The sequence below is a fragment of the Lagenorhynchus albirostris genome, chromosome 18 (genome assembly GCF_949774975.1).
Source record: "Lagenorhynchus albirostris chromosome 18, mLagAlb1.1, whole genome shotgun sequence".
In the NCBI taxonomy this organism is placed as follows: Eukaryota; Metazoa; Chordata; class Mammalia; order Artiodactyla; family Delphinidae; genus Lagenorhynchus; species Lagenorhynchus albirostris.
This window is the reverse complement of record NC_083112.1, coordinates 68183513-68204811: the sequence shown is the minus strand read 5'-3', so window position 1 is coordinate 68204811 and position 21299 is coordinate 68183513. Positions and strand designations below refer to the sequence as shown.

The 21299-nt window shown below is 42.4% G+C and overlaps 1 protein-coding gene across 3 annotated transcripts in view; it reads right to left on the bottom strand.

The window, feature by feature from the left end:
- Positions 1–21299, bottom strand: part of CLYBL (citramalyl-CoA lyase) — a 239581-nt gene that overhangs the window by 89472 nt on the left and 128810 nt on the right. For all 3 annotated transcript variants that reach the window (XM_060129002.1, XM_060129001.1, XM_060129003.1), the window contains exon 2: positions 10521–10707. In XM_060129002.1, the coding sequence (XP_059984985.1) occupies positions 10521–10707 (187 nt within the window). The remainder of the gene's footprint in view (positions 1–10520; positions 10708–21299) is intronic.

Below are 21299 nucleotides of genomic sequence, written 5' to 3'. Positions count from 1 at the left end.
AATAAATTAATTAATTAAAAAAAAAAAAGATAATTGGTGACCTCTGAAAAAAGAAACAAAACAAAACAAAAGGCATTACAGAGGAACTCAAGAGTTAACTGGTTTAAAAAAAAAAAGTTAACTGGTTTAAAATGATGAGTGTCAGGAAATCTATTTACATTAACTGAAGATTAATGATAAGCCAACAACCTTGACTGATATTCCGTGTTTCTTAAAGAGCAACTCACACTTGCAAATGGATGACTCCCGGGTTCTGCAGAGTCTGACAGGTAACTGTAGGAGTTCCTGGTATGAATTACTGTTTGTGAAGAGTACTTAGAAAGGGGCTTATTGTGGGGTACAAAGCCGTACTCCCCTCATCTCTGCGGTGTTGCTTCCAACTGTCTCTCCACAACCACAACCCTTTGGTCCTTACGTATGTCCTGGTATCCAGGATGGGTGGAGGGAGCTGGAGCAATCAAAGAACATGGCCCAGTGGGGGTGATCCTGTGGGGTTTCTGAAGCACCGACTGCTGCTTAGAAGGCAAATAGCTTTGCCTTGCTTTTCATGATAGAGGGCAGCTTCAACAAGATGGCCTAGGTCCTGGCAGCCCTAGGTCCTCTGCATGCAGAGCAGGTTGTAGGGAAGGTAGCTGCTTCTCCAACCCCCCACTGACCAGGGGCTCCCCTCAACTGCTGAGGGCACCTCTCCTCAGACACCACAGCCCCAGCCCCGGGCCATCCTTCTCCCTCTGTACACCATAAATGAGAACAGCATTGTACATGGGGTTGCTCAGGACCCAGACCCCAGCCCAGTGCTTCTTTGCTCTGAGCTGTTGCAGGGGAATGCCTTCACAGTGTTGGCCACCTTCCTCCATCCTTTTCTTACTCCCTTTCTGTCAAGTACCCAGCACGGAAATACAAAGTAAAAACCTATTGCTTAGCTGCTTAAGAAAGATTATTTTCTCTTTGTTTTCCTGAGGAAAAAAATAAGTAAGATCTTTCTAAGATAGCTGTTTCTAGCCCCCTAGTGTTAAGAAACCTTTGAGGGAGCTTGAAAGAAAAAGTGGTATTTTGCTGTCTCTAGAGTCTTTTCTTTGTCTACCAAAGTTGAGGGAGAAGGTTAAAAAAATAGCAAAACTTGCAAACTCCATGACATTTAGAGCAAAAACCTATCTGTGCCAGCATATTACCCTGAGAGTCAGGAATCTAAAGTACGAATCAATACCAGTAAACCCTGGCATTCTAAGCAATCATCAGTGACTTGAACTGATGCATCAGACTCTTGGCCAGGGGTACAGCTAAGACAATTGCTATTTAGGTATTTATGAAATATTCATACAACACTTGTTATGTGCCAGGCACTGCTCTAATCACTTTATAAATACCCATTTAATATAATTCTGTTGTGGTAGATATTATTGTTACCATTATTACCTTTATTTTACAGAAGACGAAACTGAGGCACAGAGAGGTGGGGTAATTTGTCCAAGGTCACGGGGTTAGGACAAGATGATGCCAGAATCCAGACACCAGAATCCGACAGTCTGGCTCCACAGTCTATGCTCTTGACCATCAAGTTATGTTCCTCTACTTGAAAGAGACATCTCAAGGAACATGCTAAATATCCATTCTCCTAAATTTTCTAAGCTTTATTTTTTTTTAAATGACACCTGCTTTTTTTCTTTTTTTAAAGCAATTATTTCTATAGCACTTGCAAGTTTACAAAATGCTTTTCTATTTGAGCCTCACAGCTGGCCTGGTGGTGGGTAGTGTAGGTTTCATTATCATCAATCTCATGGGACAGATAAAGAAACAGAGGCTCATGAGATTACAGGACTCAAGTTCCCTGGGTAGAGAGTGTTAAAATTGGGAAATTTAAATGAGCCATCTGTTGTCAAGCACTCTACCCCTTCCACTGAACCAGGTTGCTGGTCTCAAGTCAAGTTGCCCGTGAGTGACATCCCAGATTTTGCTAGGTTAATTTCCCTTAGAAAAGCCTTCCTCGAATCACAACTCAGAGTTCCTCCTTTGGCTTCGGGAAGAATCAATGTAAGACACTCACGATCTTAAATTCCGAATATACTCCTGCTCTTTACAAATCAAATTAGGAAAAAATCAGACTATGTATAAGTTGCTTCTGTCCTTCAGAGGGGAACCTTCTCTCAGGAACTATTAGAGGGTGTCCTCACCCAAACAGGGAAATATACACAGATATAAAGAGTCACAGAATCCAGAAAACAGGATATCCAATCCAACAGAGAGGCAAAGGGAATTCCCAGGGTGGTGGGAAGGGAGAGTTCAGGATTCCAATTGTGCTGCAGGCCTGAAGGACAAGTAGTTCAGACTTGAGGGGATCAGAAGAGTCAAGGAGAGATTTCTCCAAGAAGATGAAACTAATAAAATATCAGATGCTTCTAAACATATTAAGAGGAGATTTAGACAATTAGTGAAGATGTGGGTGTTGAATTAGCGACAACTGAATAGAAAAATAAGCCAGGGGAAAAAACAGATAATTATGAACTCCAGGGAAAACAACAGGTTGGCAGAAAAGGAAAGGTGGGGACTTCCCTGGCGGTCCAGTGGTTAACACTCTGAGCTTCCAAAGCAGGGGGCACAGGTTTGATCCCTGGTTGGGCAACTAAGACCCCACATGCCACACTGCACGGCCAAAAAAAAAAAAAAAAAAAAGGAAAGGTGATCAGTTTATTACTATGTGACTCAACTCTAATACTTTTTACACTGAATACCAATCTCATCAAAGTTACATATAATGTGATGGGGACAGGGTGGTAGCAGGAGGGAAAGATAACTCCCATAGCAGGGAGTCAGTATCATGCCTGAAGTTGAGAAAATAATTCAAAAAGTGTATTATTTAGAGATATGGGAATAAATGCCACAAGAATAAGCTAGAAGAGATAAAAGGGATTATCTCTGGAGAAGGGAATGGAATAATGATTAGGGGCTGCTTTATTTCACAACGATTTGACTCTTTATATGTAAAAATAAATTTTACACTAATTTTTTTAAGTTTATAATTTAAAAATTTTAAAGGATGGGTACTTTACTTTTGGCAATATGGCAGACTACATTCTCTGAAGGGCCGACAGCTATAAAATGGATACATTTCAACAAAAGTACTTTTAAATGCATTGCTGGGCTCATAAGAACATAAGGACCAATGTAAAACAACAACAACAAAAAATGAATTCTGATTTATGAGGAGTCAGAAAAATAAGAAAGCTAGGAACCAAATACCTATATCAGAACTGTTATCAGGATACTAGCCTGAGATCACTGCAAAGCTGAGGAGAATAAACAAAGACTCCAGATTAATAATATCCCTGACTCCCAACAGAAGCAAATACAAACTCTCTTTAGAGGAAAATCTTCCTACTCTAGGCCCTTGGGATTCCCAAGAAATAATTCCAATCAATATGGGTTCATACCATGAGTATGAGTCACTGAACAACAAAAAGCAATTTAGATGCAAAAATACTGAAATTATCAGATTCAGAATGTACCAAACAGATATGAAAAAGAATCAAATGGAAGTTCTAGATATGAAAAATATAATCATTAAAATTGAAAACTCAGAGGATGGGTTAAATAAACTGGACAAAACTGATGGGACAATTAGAAAAATGTTGATTAGATATGAAGAACTCACCCAGGATGTGGCAGAGAGAGAAAAGGAGATAGAAAACATGAAAAGATAGTAAGAGACAAGGAGGATAAAACAAACATTTCCTAATATGTCTACTTGGCATCTCTGAAGGAAAGAACAGAAATGATGGACTAGAAGTGATATCTGAAGTGCTAATAGTAGAAATTTTATAGAACTGATAAAAGACATGAGTACACAAATACACAAAAAAACCACTTACACCAAGCAAAAGGAAAGAAGGGGGAAAAGGAGGTAAGGAGACATACATCAATAACTACTCAATATTTTAGCAAAACTTCAGTACACGAAAGGCAAAATATCTTCAGCACAGCCAAAGAAGAAAAGACAAATAACCTAGTTTTTAAATTTGACAATGGAGTTCTCAATAGCACTAATAGTAACCAGAAGGCAATGGAATAATATCTTCAAAGTTCTGAGAGCAAATATCTGTTGATCTAAATTTGTCTACCCAGGCAAACAATGAAGACATTTCAAATAAACAAAAACTATGAGAGTTTACTATCAACAAACCTTCGCTATAGAGAAATTCTGAAGGGTGAACATCAGGAGAAAGAAAGATAACCCCAGAAAGAAGGTCTGAGATACAAGAAGGAATAATGATCAGAGAAAGTGGTAAAATATGTAGCTTAATCTAAATTAACAACTGTACATATAAAATAATGATATAGTAACAATGTAAAATTCATGGGATTAAAAAGAGATAACTGAAATGTTCGTTAAAAATAATATAAATTGGTGAGGAAGATGATTGAATTTAAAGCTTTCTAAAATTCTTGTTTTGTCCAGGAAGAAGATACAGGTTAATTTTAGGCTCTGTTAAGTATATTTGGTAAAATTTCAGGAGTAACCGATAAAAATTAGAAACATAGCCATAACTTCTAAACTAAGAGAGGAAAAAATGGACTAAGGAAATAAATCAAAAAAGTCAAATAATCTTTAAAAGGCAAGAAAAGTTAGAAAAAGAGGGAATTCCCTGGCAGTCCAGTGGTTAGGACTTTGCACTTTCACTGCCATGGGCCTGGGTTCAATCCCTGGTCGTGCAACTAAGATCACATAAGCTGCGTGGTGTGGCCCCCCCAAAAAAGAAGAGAAACATAGCAGAGGTGAGAAAAACGGGTCAAATATAATGGCATATTTAAATCTAAATTTATTAGTAACTATATTAGAAGTGGCTTAATGTTCCAGTTAAAAGACACAGATTGTCTACATGAATGTAAAACTTTTAAAACAACAGGAGACATACTTAAGTCATAAAGATATGGAAAAGTTGAAACAAAAGGCTGAAAACAATATACTGGGCAAATACTGATCAAAAGAAAGCTGGTGGGGACTTCCCTGGTGGAGCAGTGATTAATAAATCTGCCTGCCAATGCTGGGGACACGGGTTCGATCACTGGTACGGGAAGATCCCACATGCTGCGGAGCAACTAAGCCCATGTGCCACAACTACTAAGCCTGCGCTCTAGAGCCTGTGAGACACAATGACTGACCCCACGTGCCACAACTACTGAAGGCCACGTGTCTAGAGCCCGCGCTCTGCAACAAGAGAAGCCACCACAATGAGAAGCCCACACACCGCAACCAAGAGTAGCCCCCGCTCGCTGCAACTAGAGAAAGCCCATGCGCAGCAACAAAGACCCAATGCAGCCAAAAAAAAAGAAAGAAACCTGGTGTGTTCTTATCAGATCACATAAACTTTAAAGAAAAAAGCGGGCTTCCCTGGTGGCGCAGTGGTAAAGAATACGCCCGCCAATGCAGGGGACACGGGTTCGAGCCCTGGTCCAGGAAGATCCCACATGCCATGGAGCAACTAAGCCCCTGCGCCACAACTACGGAGCCCATGTGTCACAACTACTGAAGCCCGCATGCCTAGAGTCCGTGCTCCACAACAAGAGAAGCCACTACAATGAGAAGCCCACACACTGCAACGAGGAGTAGCCCTCGCTCTCCACAACTAGAGAAAGCCCGCGTGCAGCAACGAAGACCCAATGCAGCTAAAAATAAATAAATTTATTTAAAAAAAGACTGAAATATAATCAAAACAAAGCAGTGTTCTTAAAAATAATTAAAAAATAAAGAAAAAAGCATTACAGGGGATGAAGAGGGTCAGTGCATAATAATAGATAATTCAATATACGAGGAGGATATAATAATTTTAAATTTGTATAATAACATAGGCTCAAACTATCAGCAGCAAAAATTGACAGAACTACAGGGAGAAACTGGCAAATTCTCCATTGGAGGGTAACTTTCAACTAGGCTCTTAATTATTAATATATCAAGCAGATGAAAATCATTAAAGATTTAGATATTGGAACAATATAATTAACAGACTTGGTCTAACGGAAAATACACAGAACTCTGCATCTAGTAAACAGACAATATACATTCTTATTAAGTATACATGAAACATTTACAAAAATGGCTCATGTAATAGGCCATAAAGCAGAACTCAATAAGTTTCCCAAAATCAGCATCATTCAGATCACATTCCCTAACCATCATGCAACCAAGCTTGAGGTCAGCAACAAAAGAATAAATTAAAAACCTCATATACACTTAGAGGGCTTCCCTGGTGGCGCAGTGGTTGGGAGTCCGCCTGCCGATGCAGGGGACACGGGTTCGTGCCCCGGTCCGGGAAGATCCCACATGCCGCAGAGCGGCTTGGCCCGTGAGCCATGGCCGCTGACCTTGCGCGTCCGGAGCCTGTGCTCCGCAACGGGAGAGGCCACAACAGTGAGAGGCCCGCGTACAGCAAAAAAAAAAACAACAAAAAAAACCCGTAGAACCAAATGATAATAAAAAGTATGCATTCTTATAGACCTATCCTGTTAGATCACAATTTATTTTTTTTGCCTGTCTCTCCACTACCCTTTGACTCCTCTGTTGGGGACCATGCAGCCATCTTTGTTCTCCTCCTGCTTGCCATGGTGCCTGGTTGAGTAGGTACTCAATATTTAGTTAAATATTGAGTATTTTAAAATTTACATATTTAAACTTAAATATTAAATAAATTTAAATACTCAACTAAAATAGCAGCTCTGGAACCCTGCCTCTATCTATTTTACTCCTACTTTCTTGGCCTCATCCCATGTCATGGAGATTTCACCAGAAATCTGTGCATTACTTGGCTTATTTTCACTGTGTCCCAGCAAGCAGTGGCTTAGACAGCCCTGTATCTCCTCATGCATTTAACAATGAAAAGGAGATGATAGGAGGGTAATGGAGATGGTTTTTTCATCATCCATGTTTGGAAAGGTGAGCTGGTAGCGCCATCCTTGACATGAAGGAGCTGCTTAAACACAAATTGGATTAACAAAACAGGATTAGAGCCTGCTGGAAGGTGTTATATACTTATAAACTGCTCTGTGGAAGCTCCTCTTGTTTTCATTACAAGCCCATACTCCACAGAGTCAGTCAAATGAAATATGGAATTAGTCAATTACTAAAAAAGAAATGAAATATCTAAAATGAAGTGACTAAGTTTTAATAATGCCAAGAAAGTTGAATTAGGCAATAATAGTTCAGTTTAGCAAAACCATAACTAGATCATTTGAAATGACAGTTTTAACACGGTAAGAAATAAACTCACTGAAAATGGTCTCTATTCTATCTCCTCCATCAAGAGGAATAATATTCAAACAAAAATATGATTAAGAGGTGATTTCAAGAAAGGAAAAATAGTATGAGCTATGTGAGAAGTTTCAGACTTATCTGGACATTTCAAATGAATTGAAGTCCCTAGGTTTAAATGCATTAAAATCCCAAGACACTGAAAGAATCTGCAAATGTGAACCCGGCACTCCTGTCCGTAATCTTTGAGAAACTACGGAGTATACAAAGGTGACAAAAGATAAAGAGAAGCCAAGGCACTAACTTTCTGAGAAAGGAGGAAAAGGTGAGTTATGTATGGAATATGCCAGCAGGTAAACTTGAGGCTGATTCCTGGCAAAAATTCTAGGAAGTTCAAATCTGCCATTTAATGACCCTGGACCCTGGACAAAACTTTGCTATAAGGAGTAAATGAAATAGTTAAAGCATTTATTATAGCACCTCTTACACAGAAAACTCTCGGTAGATGGTAGCTATTACCATTTTCGTCTCTCTAGCACTTCAAAGCAAAGGTGGTAACAACTAGGTAGTACTGACTAGGGTTCTTCAAGATCAAGTCTCATCTAACTAACCTCATTTTTCTGGCAAGGTGGAGTATGTGGAGAGAGAAGGTATTGCTAGGCCATGTAAATCAGGAAGGTGTCTTCATTTTGAAATGGAATTAAATAAAATCTCTTATACTATTCTTATGAAAAGACTGGATTTTAGGAGAGCTAGGTGACTGAATAACCATATTCACAGAACTGCTTCATGAACTTGACCTCTCCATGCTTGTTTCCTTATCTGTAGAAGGAGTACTACTTACTTGGTTGTTATACAAATTAAAGCCCTTAGAACAGTGCCTGGCATTTAGTCACCATTATATAAATGTTTGTTAAATGAACTCGAACAGAAGTTTCTAGTGGCATGCTTGCAAAGCACTTGGCTCCAACCTCTTCAACACTTCTATCAGAAACTTGTTAAATTTTTCTAGTGTGCTGGTCAAATTCTCAGATGGTATAAATGTTGGATGATGAAATCAAAATCCAAAAAGACACTGACAGGCTAGGGCTATGAAATGAAATATATGAGAAAAAATTAGGGAAAAAAGTGTTTTATAAGTACTAGCCTGGCTTGCCAGAACTCTCTGTGGACAAGAAAGGGAAATTTGGTTGACTCCAAGTTCAGCATATATAAAACAGTGTGTCTGGCAATTAACGCAGTGGTTAAGAATCCATCTTGCAATGCAGGGGACGCCGGTTCGACCCCTGGTCGGGGAACTAAGATCCCACATGCCATGGGGCAACTAAGCCCACATGCCACAACTATTGAGCTCGCATGCCGCAAACTACAGAGCTCGCGCACCATAACTAGAGAGGAGCCCACGCATTGCAATGAAAGATCTCGTGTGCCACAACTATGACCTGACGCAGCCAAATAAATAAATAAATAAAAATAAATAAAGAAATTAATTTAAAAAAGAGAGAGAGAACTGCAGCGCTTTGACTGTCTGGACATAGATGCCAAGATGGCGGGCACAACTTGCCCATCATAAACTTTTCTCTCCCCTGCTCCTCCTTAGGTTCCTCCTCAGTAGTGGCTCCGGGTATAAGGATGGGCTTCAGAACACAGATAAACAGGAAATATGAGGTAGGAATGAACCATACTTCGAACTCATCTGGGTAGCAGGAAACATCCTCAGGTGGGAATAGGAAGATAGCCTCAAGGTTTGTGAAGAAATACAGTTAGAAGTTTATCAGGGCACCTAATGGCTCACTGTGCTACAAGCTAAAGTAAATTCCCCTCTAATCATGATTACCACAGGACTTATCTAATCTATTTCCTATAGGAAATCAAGCTACTCCCAGGCATTTTATCAAGCTTATTCCTTGTAATAATCCCTATCCCTGACAAAGGAAGATTTTGTCATCCCACAGTACAGATAAAAAATTGAGGCAAAGAAGTAAAGTGAATTGCCCTGGGTCACACAGAACTAGAATTACAACTTAGTATCTAATCTTAGAGTGCACTACATGAGTTTTGGAAGGGAGCATACTGGAATCATATTATGTCCTTCAAGAAAAGCCCTATTTACCTTAATCTCTGCGAGAAAGAAGATTAATTGCATTTTCCTTGGTGCATGCCAAAGATATTGAGTAGATGCTTTAAATTCCACATGTTTATTCTAATCCTTTCCCAAACACTTGTAAAGCCTTGCTTTGACCATTAGAAAGATGCTGTAAATTAACTTAAAAAAATAAGGCAAATATTTGTTTGCTAGAATCTCTAAGGAAAGCAATTAATCAAGAAAGTTGTATAGGACAACCACGCTATTTCAGGTCACCCAGGAAAAGAAACTATCCAAATAGATATAAATCCAGATGGCCAGCTCCTTCTGTGCCACCAGCCCCACAATCCATTCCCAGGCCAACCTCATTGTCTAGGGACTGGATACATGAAGGCTGAGGGAAAGCATGTGTTTAATTTTAAAAGTTCCATGCAAACTTCAGTTATTGTTAAAATAATTTATGTATTTCACCCAATTACTGAACAAATCTTTGTTCATTATAAAAACCTAGAAAAAGAAGTTAGGCAAATCAAAATGAAACAAAAAGCACCCACTATGCTACCAGCCAGTAAGAACCTTTTGTACCTATTTACAAATTGGGTATTTTCTACAACTCATTTCTCTGATCAGGCCATGAGAAAATCAGCCAAAAGCTGTAACCTTAAGGTTCTGCGTGTAGTTTCTCTTTAATTAAGGAGGGAAAATGGTGACTCATCCATTGACATCTATCTTTTCTTTTATTGGCACTTGTCCCAGAAGAGATAAGGCCACTACACAATATACCTGGCAGTAAAAAAAAGAGATAAATTCCTAATTCCATCTTACTGGTCTGAAAAATTTACACCACAATTCTAGGATTAAGTCATTTACTCAAACCAGCAAATATCACAGCCAAAATGGATTGAGTGTCTATCTCTCTCTCTCTTTTTTTAAGTGTGTATCTCTTTATACACACACATAGTCACATATACTGAAGGCCATGATTTTAAATACATCTTGGCTGGATTCTTCCTCTCTCTTGGAGAAAAGAACATACACATTCAGAACCCACACAAGGGCTGGTCAAGAACACATCGATAATCAGAAAAAGGTGAGTACAGTAGACTCTTTCCAAATAGTGAGCAGTGCTACCAGGAGAGCACCAAATTTCAATTCATTTCTTTTTTCCATCATAAGGAAAAATCATGCCATTACCTTTTTGTTCACAGCCACACCATCCTCACAGTCGAGTACTGCACAATCCACATTCAGAGAGGGAATCTTCTTAATTTTCTTTTCATCATTTCCAGGAACATAGAGCACGGCCCTTCGCGGAATGTATTTGTGATTGGGTGAGGAACTGTACCCAAGCCTGGACACATCAGCTGCCAGAGATGCTTTCCTGCAGAAGACATAATTAGAATTAGTCAAGAATAGAATTCACTTACAAATTTTTGAAAAACCTTATTTTAATACAAAATTAAAATAGAAAACATGGATAATTTTTTTAACTTCTGGCAGAACATAATCACACATAACAACTAGGAAAACAATAATAACAGAAATAATCAAGCAACAGAATGTCATTTTGGCTGAGGTTTAAAAAATATATAATACTGTTTACTGACACAATCTTCTGAGAAAAGAAGGAAGGTGTAGCTATCTCTTCTTGGAAAAACACTTCCAGCATTAGTATGCTGTCCAGATAGCATCCATAGAGAAAAAAGTAAAGAAATTTACATCTAAAAGGTCCTAAAGAACAATACCATCTACAATTACATGAAAGTAAAAAGTAGAAAATGAACAATCTATGTAAACAAAGTCTATGGCTCTCTCCCTGACAATGAATCTTTTTAAGTAGACAAATAAGTGATTCAAGTTCAATTTTAACAACAGACAAGGATGGCTGGCTACTTCTTAAGTCAGCAAAGACCATTATTAGCTCTGTAATTATGGGCAACTTGATTGCTGGAAACTTCAGATTCTTCATCTGTAAAAATAATACTCATGTTGCAGGTTGCTGAGAAAATTAAGTTAAAGGAAATAATGCACATGAAGCGCTCAGCCGGAGCCTGGGGGTTATCAGCTTGATGTGGTAGGTGGGTGTAGCGGGAATGGCAGCCACTGCTGCTGTTCTTAATGGAGAAACTCTAGCTGTCAGTAGCCCTGCCTGCTCGTAAACTCTGCTCTCTCCCCGCTTCTCCTATTGTACTAAGTTTAGCCTCCTGTGGAAATAAGAGGAGTTGGCCAGAAGCTCCCTTGGCCCACCGCAGCCCTCTCCTCTAACCTGGTCCATAGTTTGGTCCCGTGAAAACCATGTTTTAGCCCATAACACATGGCAAAGGAAGGTGAAATCAGCTTTCACAATCAACACCAGTTACATAATTTGAATCACCTGTGCAAAATAAAAGTGCAGAGCTCTTGTTCAAAATTTATTGGGAATTTCAAGATGGCAACAGAAAGACATCACACAAAGCACCAGACCCTTCTAAGCATAGGGCCATCCGTGACTGTGCAGGTCACACATTCATGAAACCAGCCCTGCCCATAACAGATGGAGCTGTACGTCATGAAAATCCCAGTTAAAGAAAGGTGAAAGCCCCAGCAAACTGGATAACACCCTACTGTTCTACTCCCCCGGGGTAAACAGCACCATCCTTTCAAAAATATGCCAGCTGTATTCTTCATGAAAGCTCTTGACATTTAGTAGTTATCCTACGTTAATGCCATCAAATATTTTACACAGTTGTTAACATTTTGCCATGATTAGTGTGTCTTGTGACAATGTATCTCAAGAAAAAATCAGCGTCTTTTTGGTGGCCTATCAATTTTGTTAAGGGCCCCCTCATTCTTTCTTGAAGCTAACCTTAATTAAATCTAAAACGTGAGTCGAAGTCTTATTTTTCCATAACATAAGCATTGTGCTATGTGACATATGGTGACATATAGATGGGTTTTAAAAGTGTACATATATTACAAGACATTTATCTAATATTGATATTAAATATAGTATGGACAGATAATTGAAGAATTCCCAAAGTATCTGTCATCGTTTTATACTGATTAAAAATATCTGATTTATCTTAAAAAAGAGAAAATATAATGATGTAATAGCAACAACCACATTTTACTTATTCGTACTGGAAACCAGAATTTGCAACATATGCATTTCCTTTAAAATCGTAAAAATGCAATTAAAAGAGATGAAATTTTTATTTACCAAGAAATGCTTAAGGCAAAATCACTCCTCATGAGGATTTGCTGTAACTGCACATGTAAAAGCCAAAGACACCTTCATTTCATGAAAACTGAGATTTCCTCCATGCGAAATAGCTTCTGACTGCCAATTTGGATCCAGCCACTGTGATCTCCAAGCCACACCACCTGAATCTCAAAGCCTGAGACACTCAGACATGGCTGACAGGTCATACCACTGTCACATGCTAAGCACTAGAGCAAATCATTCCTAGGATGTTTATATATGATGTGTAATTTTCTAAAACAGATGATCATTTAAAAAATCTTCTGCCACTCGTAAAGATGTTTCTGGCTTCCCAGATAAAGTCTCCTATAATCATTGAAACATTATTTTCCTCTTATAATCCCCTGCTCAAAAATTGTCAACAGCTCCCCATTATCTACAGGATAGGTAGATATCTACCTACATTGAATGTAGGTAATGTAGTCTCAGCTGAGAGCCCTTTTCTCAATTTATATCCCACTATTCCCATGTTGCAACTATCTACCCTCGGAAAATTAGATTATGACTGTCCACATATGCTATATTGTTTCCATTGTACCTTTGCTTCTGCTCGAAAAGTATTTCCCCTAGGTTTATTTGAAACTTACAGATCTTTCTAGCTTCAAGGTTTATTTGAAACTTACAGATCTTTCTAGCTTAGTTCAATGTCCACCTAACTGCGGAGTCTTTTTTGACCATTCATCTTTAGACTTTCTCATCTTTAAAAACAGCATTTATCACTGGTAACCAAACCAGAACCAGCAAAGGACTGGCTCTGCCATCATGGCTAAAGTTAATCGAGGGGCACATGCCTTCTGGAAAGCCAATGGATGCTACAAATCAAGACACTTAAAAAAGTTTCCTGCTTTTTGACCCAGTAATTTCAAGTAATTTGACCCCATTCCTTTTGGGAATTGCTATAGATTAAATGTGTCCTCCCCAAAATTCATATGTTGAAACATAATCCCCAGTATGATGGTATTTGGAGGTGGGGCATCTGGGAGGTGACTAAGTCACGAGGGCAGAACCTAGGAGAATAATGCCCTTATAAAAGAGACACCAGAGGGCTTCCCTGGTGGAGCAGTGGTTGGGAGTCCTCCTGCCAATGCAGGGGACGCGGGTTCGTGTCCCAGTCCGGGAAGATCCCACATGCTGCGGAGTGGCTGGGCCCGTGAGCCATGGCCGCTGAGCCTGCGCTCCGCAACGGGAGAGGCCGCAACAGTGAGAGGCCCGCGTACCGCAAAAAAAATTAAAAAAAGAGATACTAGAGAGTTCCCTAGCCCCTTCTGTCATGGGAGGACTGTGAAAAGGCTGACATTTATGAACCAGGAAGTACATTATTATCAGACACTGAATCTTCCAGAGCATTGATCTTGGACTCTCCAGCCTCCAGAACTGTGAGAAATAAATTTCTGTTGTTTATAAGCCACCCAGTCTATGCTATTCTGTTACAGCAGCAGCCCAAATGGATTAAGACAGGAATCTATCTTAAGAAAATGAACAGGAATAAAACTACATATATATAATATTAAGAACTGAAAACAACCTTTAGGTCCAACAGTAGGATAAATTACAGTACCTACATTCAATGGAATATTATGCCATCATTAAAAATTGTGTTTATAAAAATATTTAATGTGAAGTGAAGATTGTTATTTTTAAACAGAGGATATAACATTACATATGCAATAACATCTCAACTTTATAAAAAATACAAAGAAAAATATCTGGAAGGAAATACATCAAAATGTGATTAGGGATGCCTCTGAATTTTAGAATTTGGGATTAAGACTTTTCTGCTTCCAGGGACTTCCCTGGTGCAGCAGTGGTTAAGAATCTGCCTGCCAACGCAGGGGACACAGGCTCGAGCCCTGGTCTGGGAAGATCCCACATGCTGCGGAGCAACTAAGCCCATGCGCCACAACTACTGAGACTGCGCTCTAGAGCCCACAAGCCACAACTACTAAAGCCCACGTGCCTAGAGCCTGTGCTCTGCAACAAGAGAAGCTACCGCATTGAGAAGCCCGTGCACAGCAACAAAGACCCAACGCAGCCAAAAATAAATAAACAAATAAAAGATTTTTCTGCTTCTGCACAGTTTTTTCCTATTTTGCACATTTACCAGAAGAAGCATCACTCTTTTTTAAAAAATCCTTTTATAATAGGCTTAAAACAAACCAATAAAATCACTTGACAGGTCTCAAGTGGCAGCATAATATGGTGGAGAGAATAAGAACCACCTATATGAAATTGCTGATATCTAACCATTTTGGCCTACAAAAATGCTAATTTTATGTGGTTCATGCCAATATTGTGACTGGCAGTCAGAAGATGGGGTGAGAAGCAAGCAAGAAATGTCAACTTCCTCTTAGGTGAGAAGCAACATAATAGCTGTCTCATACAGGGGAGAGCTCACCACAGGCAGTAAAGCAGTATGTACGTCCATAGCTACTATGATCATCTGACACCTGTCACCCACATGTGATGCTGGTCCGTGTAGACCAGCATCAGAAATCTTGTTGGACCCAAGTGCCCTCAACTAGATCACAAGCAACCGAGGGAGGGGAAGTCTTACGTCTCCCCCACGTTGCTTACCACAGGGTCTTGCAGACAAGAGCACAGAATTCCTGTTACCTCGTTACCCAACCAACGCCAGCTGTCCAGAAGTGGGTATGTAAGACTGATCTGCAACCACACTATCCTTATACTTCTTGGGCAAGAGTCAAGTTTTAGTGGTGATTACAGGTAGGAGGTCATTTTTATTCCCTCTCTCCTTTGCCATCCTGGAAGCTTTAACCCAACCCATGGCCTGTTGCTTCTCCTTTGTTTATCTCCTCCTTCCTGTAAATACAGATGACGTCCTAGTTTGGGGCCTCGTTCACCTTTACCGAGATGACTGTGGAAACCTCTTATTTATCCTCATTGCCTCCACTTTGTTCTCTTGTCCATACATTCAGTGAGTACTGAGGAAGCATGCACTGGGTGACCTGCGCAGGGTCTCCACTAGCACACCTGGCAGGTCCCTTTGTGCAAATTAGAAAAAGGTGTCCCCTCGAGCCTGCCAGCAGGTGGAAGGGCAAAGAGGTGCCGCCTGCTCCTGAGGCGGCAACTTTGATGCGTAGAGGAGAGCTGAAGCTCAGCCCCACGCGTGGCTTCTGTAGGCACCCTGATCAGGGCACAACCAACCGCGTGAGATTGCCCTGACCGGCACTGTGCTGAGCACTGCAGGGAGGCGGCCCAAAAGATACAGGTCAAGTCCAGAAGGTCCAGGGAGGAACACCCAGAGGATGGCCTGCAAGCAGCTCAGGAAGGCTAAAGGTCTGTACAGAATGAAGCTTCAGGGAGAAAGATCAAAGGCAGCAAGACTGTTTGGAATAATAAGGAGGAGAAAGGTGTAGAGGGGGTTTGGGCTTCAGGTCCTGTTGCAGACTCTGAGGTCCCAGAGGGGGCTGTCACTGGGCAGATGGCAGGAGCCCGTCGTGGCTTCCCCAAACCTCCCTCCTCCCGTACTGCTGGCGTGTCCTCTCCTTCCCCCATCTCCGGCTGTTTCAAAATCTGTTCCCTACTTGAGTTGTGTTCAGCACTGACTACTGCGTATGAATACAATTGCAGTAGGTGCAAGATCTAACTTACTTTATTTTATCTTACATATTTGGAGTTAGGGCCTCTTGATAGTCAACATGTAAATATATTCAAACAATATGCAAAACAGGGGCATAAGATGAGTTGAAAAAAATCTGGTAGCCTTATGGTGAGTTCTCTCTACAGAGGGAATTTTTCTAGATAAGACATCCCTTGGCAGGTCTAGGGGTTCTTCTGGCTGGAGGGGGGTCCCTACTGGCCTTGTTTGGGTCTTCTCCCTTTCCTCCTCCACCTGATACCATTTATTAACCATTTATACCACAAGAGGCAGAGCTAGTCCCTAATACTGCTGGGGTTCTCCACCTGGGATTCAATATCACCACCACCTGGGGAGCTTTAAAAACTTGTCAATTCTGGACCCCACCCAGTGCAATCAAATTAAATTCACTGGTAATAGGGCCCAGGCTCAGTATATAATTTTTTTTCTTTTTTTTAGCTCTCTAGGTTCTTGCCACTTAAGTGAGGTGTTGCTATAGACCAGCTATGCTGGTCTCTTATCTGTTCTCATGTGAGACTCTCCCATGTCTTATGGGAGCAACTACCATCACCATGTGGGAAGTTGTTAGAAATGCAGAGTCTAAGGCTCCCACTGAATCAGAAGCTGCATATTAACAAATCTCCAGGGGACGCTTATCTCATGAGTTTGAGAATGCTGTTGTAGGCTGACTCAAACTCCGGGGCATAGTGGAATCACCTGGGGAACTTTCAAATATGCTGACGCTAAAGCTCAGTCACAGAAATCCTGAAGTCATTGGCCTGGAGCAAGGCTGAAGCTCTGGAACTTAAAAGCCCCCTAGGTGATTCAGATGTATAGCCAAGTTGAAGGACCACTGTACTAGATGATCCCAATGTGTAGCCATTGCCCTAACGCAGGAAATTTTGCTCCAACGAAAACTTCTCTTAAGTGAGTCATATGTTACTATTATATACAGGTAGATGCTACGAAAGTAATAATAAAGTCGTAACTAAAAATGCAGCAAACTTGGGGAAAAAATCCATGTTTGAGGAAAAGTCTTTCTGATAAAAAAATGACAAACTGCTAACAATATTTGAAATAGCAGCAATAATTAAGCTAATGTCCATTTGAGGATCTGCCATTTGATATGTGACTTCTCATCCAAGCTAGTGGTTTCTTTACTTAGCTGATAGCTAGTACAGAGGTCTCTACTTTGGGGGCACATTACAATCACCTGGAGAACTTAGAAAAAGAAAAAAACCTCAGGCCACACTCCAGCCCAATTAAATCAGAGCCTTGTGGTGAGTCGCAGGCAACAGTGTTTCTTTAAAGCTTCAAGGGAGACTCCAAGGTGCAGCCAAGGATGAGAACCTCGGCACCACGGTTTCAAAGTACCACCAAAGTGTCCTACTGGTCCTAGAAAGGATCTGGGATTGCTGGACTTTAAAAGTTGCCAGCACGTAATCCTACCATATTTAGGCAGGGGAGCTGGGTACCAATTATGCAACTTCCCACTAATGAAGTGACTGGGAACGATAACTTTGAGAGGAATGGCAGTTTTCCTTGCTTGGAAACCATGATGCTGTACATGCCCACCCACTGAATCAGTAGCCATCATGTTAGGGTTTGGAAGTGGGGGGCCGGGGAGAGGGTGATCACCAAGAAGTCCTTGCTGAGCCTGTAGTTCAAACTAGATTCTTAGATCAAGTCCATAGTGAATAGAAGGAAGTCTGCTAATTTCCAACAGCTTGAGGGTTCAAACCTCAAGCTCCCAGGAGGCAGAGTGAGCAAGGACAGGGCATGTGAAATAAAGGAAGTCCCTGCCAGTAGCAGGGACTAAGCTCGTCAGATGCTGAGAGAAGCTTGTGGGGGGAAAGCATGAGTGATGAAACTGGGGAATATTCTGCCTGGCTCCCACTCTTTAGGAACTTTCTATTTGTCTTCTGCAGTGAGGGATATATTGGGTTAGCCAAAAAGTTAGTTCAGGTTTTTCGTAAGATGTTACGGAGAAACCCAAACAAACTTTTTGGCCAACCCAATAGCTCCAGGGCTAGAAAATGCTCTACCCTTCCCCAACTTAGTTTCTCATGACCAGTGAGCCCTGAGGTAACAAAATAGTTGCATCAGAGGAGTTTTGCTGAAGCCAGTACTGGTGCCTCAGATTCGGGTATTACACTGCTGAATCTTACCCATTTATGTATTTTCCAAAAAGTCACATTTCCCCTTAGGTGGAGCCAGTGTAACTTAAATTTACAGCTTTCACAAAAACCACATGATCATCTCAGTAGATGTAGAAAAAAGCATTTGACAAAATCTTTTATGATTAAAACAGTCAACAAACTAGATTTGAAGGGGAACCACCAAATCCTGAGACAGGACTAAATTGAAGGCAGTACAAACAGAATCCCAATTTAACAAATATCAATCCATCTAGCCTCTCGTTGGCTGAGAACTCTCCAGTGCTCCAGTAAAGTGTCCAACCTCATGCTGTTTTGCTTTTGAAGTTCTAATGAATTCATATTCCAGGAAAAGCCCTGTATATCAGACACTTTTACAAATGCTGACCCAACTCATTGTTGGCTTACTTAACAAATCTACTTTTGTTTAGGTGAAATGTGTTTATATAGTAATTGGAGTTTTAAAAATAGCAATTGGGTTTTTTGTTGTTGTTGTTTGTTTTTTTGCGGTATGCGGGCCTCTCACTGCTGTGGTCTCTCCCGTTGCGGAGCACAGGCTCCGGACGCGCAGGCTCAGCGGCCCTGGCTCACAGGCCCAGCCGCTCCGCGGCATGTGGGATCTTCCCGGACTGGGGCACGAACCTGTGTCCCCTGCATCGGCAGGTGGACTCTCAACCACTACGCCACCAGGGAAGCCCAGCAATTGGGTTTTAACGTTAACTCATATTTAGTTCTTGTTAGAAAATCTGACAGGCTTTTCAAAATACATTGGTGAGGGACTTCCATGGTGGCACAGTGGTTAAGAATCCACCTGCCAATGCAGGGGACACGGGTTCGATCCCTGGTCCGGGAAGACTCCACATGCCGTGGAACAACTAAGCCCGTGCGCGACAACTACTGAGCCTGAGCTCTAGAGCCCGCGAGCCACAACTATTGAAGCCCACACGCCTAGAGCCCGTGCTCCACAACAAGAGAAGCCACCGCAGTGAGAAGCCCGCGCACCGCGACGAAGAGTAGTCCCCGCTCGCTGCAACTAGAGAAAGCCCGTGCACAGCAACAAAGATCCAATGCAGCCAAAAATAAATAAAATTTAAAAAATATATACATTGGTAAGTTGGGGAAGGGAGGATTTTATGTCAGCACACACAGGTCAGGAACCAGGGCGTGTTGGCTAGATGCTGCTTTCAACCCCAGATCTGATTCTAGTTTTCACTAGGTAACAAGTGATCACTAGGGGGTCAGATCCTTGGGAAAAGCACAAAGATAAACGAAGTCCCTGCAATTCTCAGGCGGTGACCACTCAGCCCTTGTCAGGTGGCTGAGGCACTGAGGGGCCAGAGTCCGTGCAGAGATGGGTAGAACGTGACCACATGGAGTGGGGAGCACAGGGGGCTTGGGCTATGGATCGGCCACTGAAGACCAAGTGCTTCCCGTGTCCTGGGAACCACCATGTGGGGTCACACAGCCGCCTCCCTAGGAAGCAAGGGCTACAGGAACTTGGCATTAGGAGAACTTCTGTCATATTCAGTGAGAGGGGACTTAGCCCTGTTCTCAGGGGGCTGAAGTGGATTCTCCTCCGGGTCTCCCTCTCCTCCCATCTTTTTTTTTTTTGTTTGGTACACGGGCCTCTCACTGTTGTGGCCTCTCCCGTTGCGGAGCACAGGCTCCAGACGCGCAGGCTCAGCGGCCATGGCTCACGGGACCAGCCACTCCGCGGCATGCGGGATCTTCCCAGAGCGGGGCACGAACCCGTGTCCCCTGCATCGGCAGGCGGACTCCCAACAACTGCGCCACCAGGGAAGCCCCTCTCCTCCCATCTTAAGTAAGAGGTACCCTTTCCCAGGGCCTCACAGCACCAGGCACTGACGACCTGCACCACCTCTGGTGAGGCAGCCAACAGGCACCAGCAGGGGCTGGAGTTAGACCTGCTCTCCTAAGCCTGAGGTCAGGTTCGCAGGGGCGAGGGCTGGGCACCTGCATGGCCAATGCAGCACGCTCCAGCTCCCTCCCAGGCCCCTGTGGATCCCCCCGTGGGAGGATGCCTGGGTTTGCTTATCAGGATCCTGCTGCCTGGCCTGGCTCTTGTGGTGGTCAGTATCACACTGGCTGCTACAGCACCTGGGAGCACTCCCACTGCTTAAAAACTTCTGCTCCTCAGCCATAAACCCCAAGTAGCCAACATACAAGTCTGAGTTTGCCACACATCCCCGGTGATTCAATGCTGTCCATGCCCTGTGGGGGCAGATGCTCAGCTGGGCTGGTTCCCCTGCCCTCAAGCTACCTGTCCAGATTCTACTCCTCTCCTCTGGCCCAGGCAGCTGAGGCTCCAGAGGGCCCCAGTGCAGGGTTCCACCCAAGTTACAGCCAATGCAGATAGAGAAGCAGCTTGCCAGAGCCCAGGCAAACATCCAAATCCAGGGCTTGGGAAGGCAGGTGGGACTGAGGGTGGAGGCCTCAGCTGATCTCTCCTCACAAGCAGCAGAGCTCTCTGAAGCCAAGGCCAGGTGGTATATGCTGTACAAAGTCCAGGGACCCTAACTGAGGACTCCACATCTTAGCCTTGACGCTGATACTTGGCTCTGAGATGCTCTTGCCTCACCCATGGATGACCCTCAGCCAGCACCATATGCTGGAGGGCTCAAATGGAAACAGGGAAGGCCAAGGAACTTCCAAGTTGTTCCACTTGTCACATTCATGCTATCACTCCATGAACAAAAATGTACTGGGCCTAATACTGTTTTTGAATTATCTAAATGGCAGTCCAGACTTAACCAAGTGCAGAAAAGAACTTGATTCAGGGGCTTCCCTGGTGGCGCAGTGGTTGAGAGTCCGCCTGCCGATGCGGGGGACACGGGTTCATGCCCCGGTCCGGGAAGATCCCACATGCCGCGGAGCGGCTGGGCCTGTGAGCCAGGGCCACTGGGCCTGTGAGCCAGGGCCACTGAGCCTGCGCATCCGGAGCCTGTGCTCCGCAACAG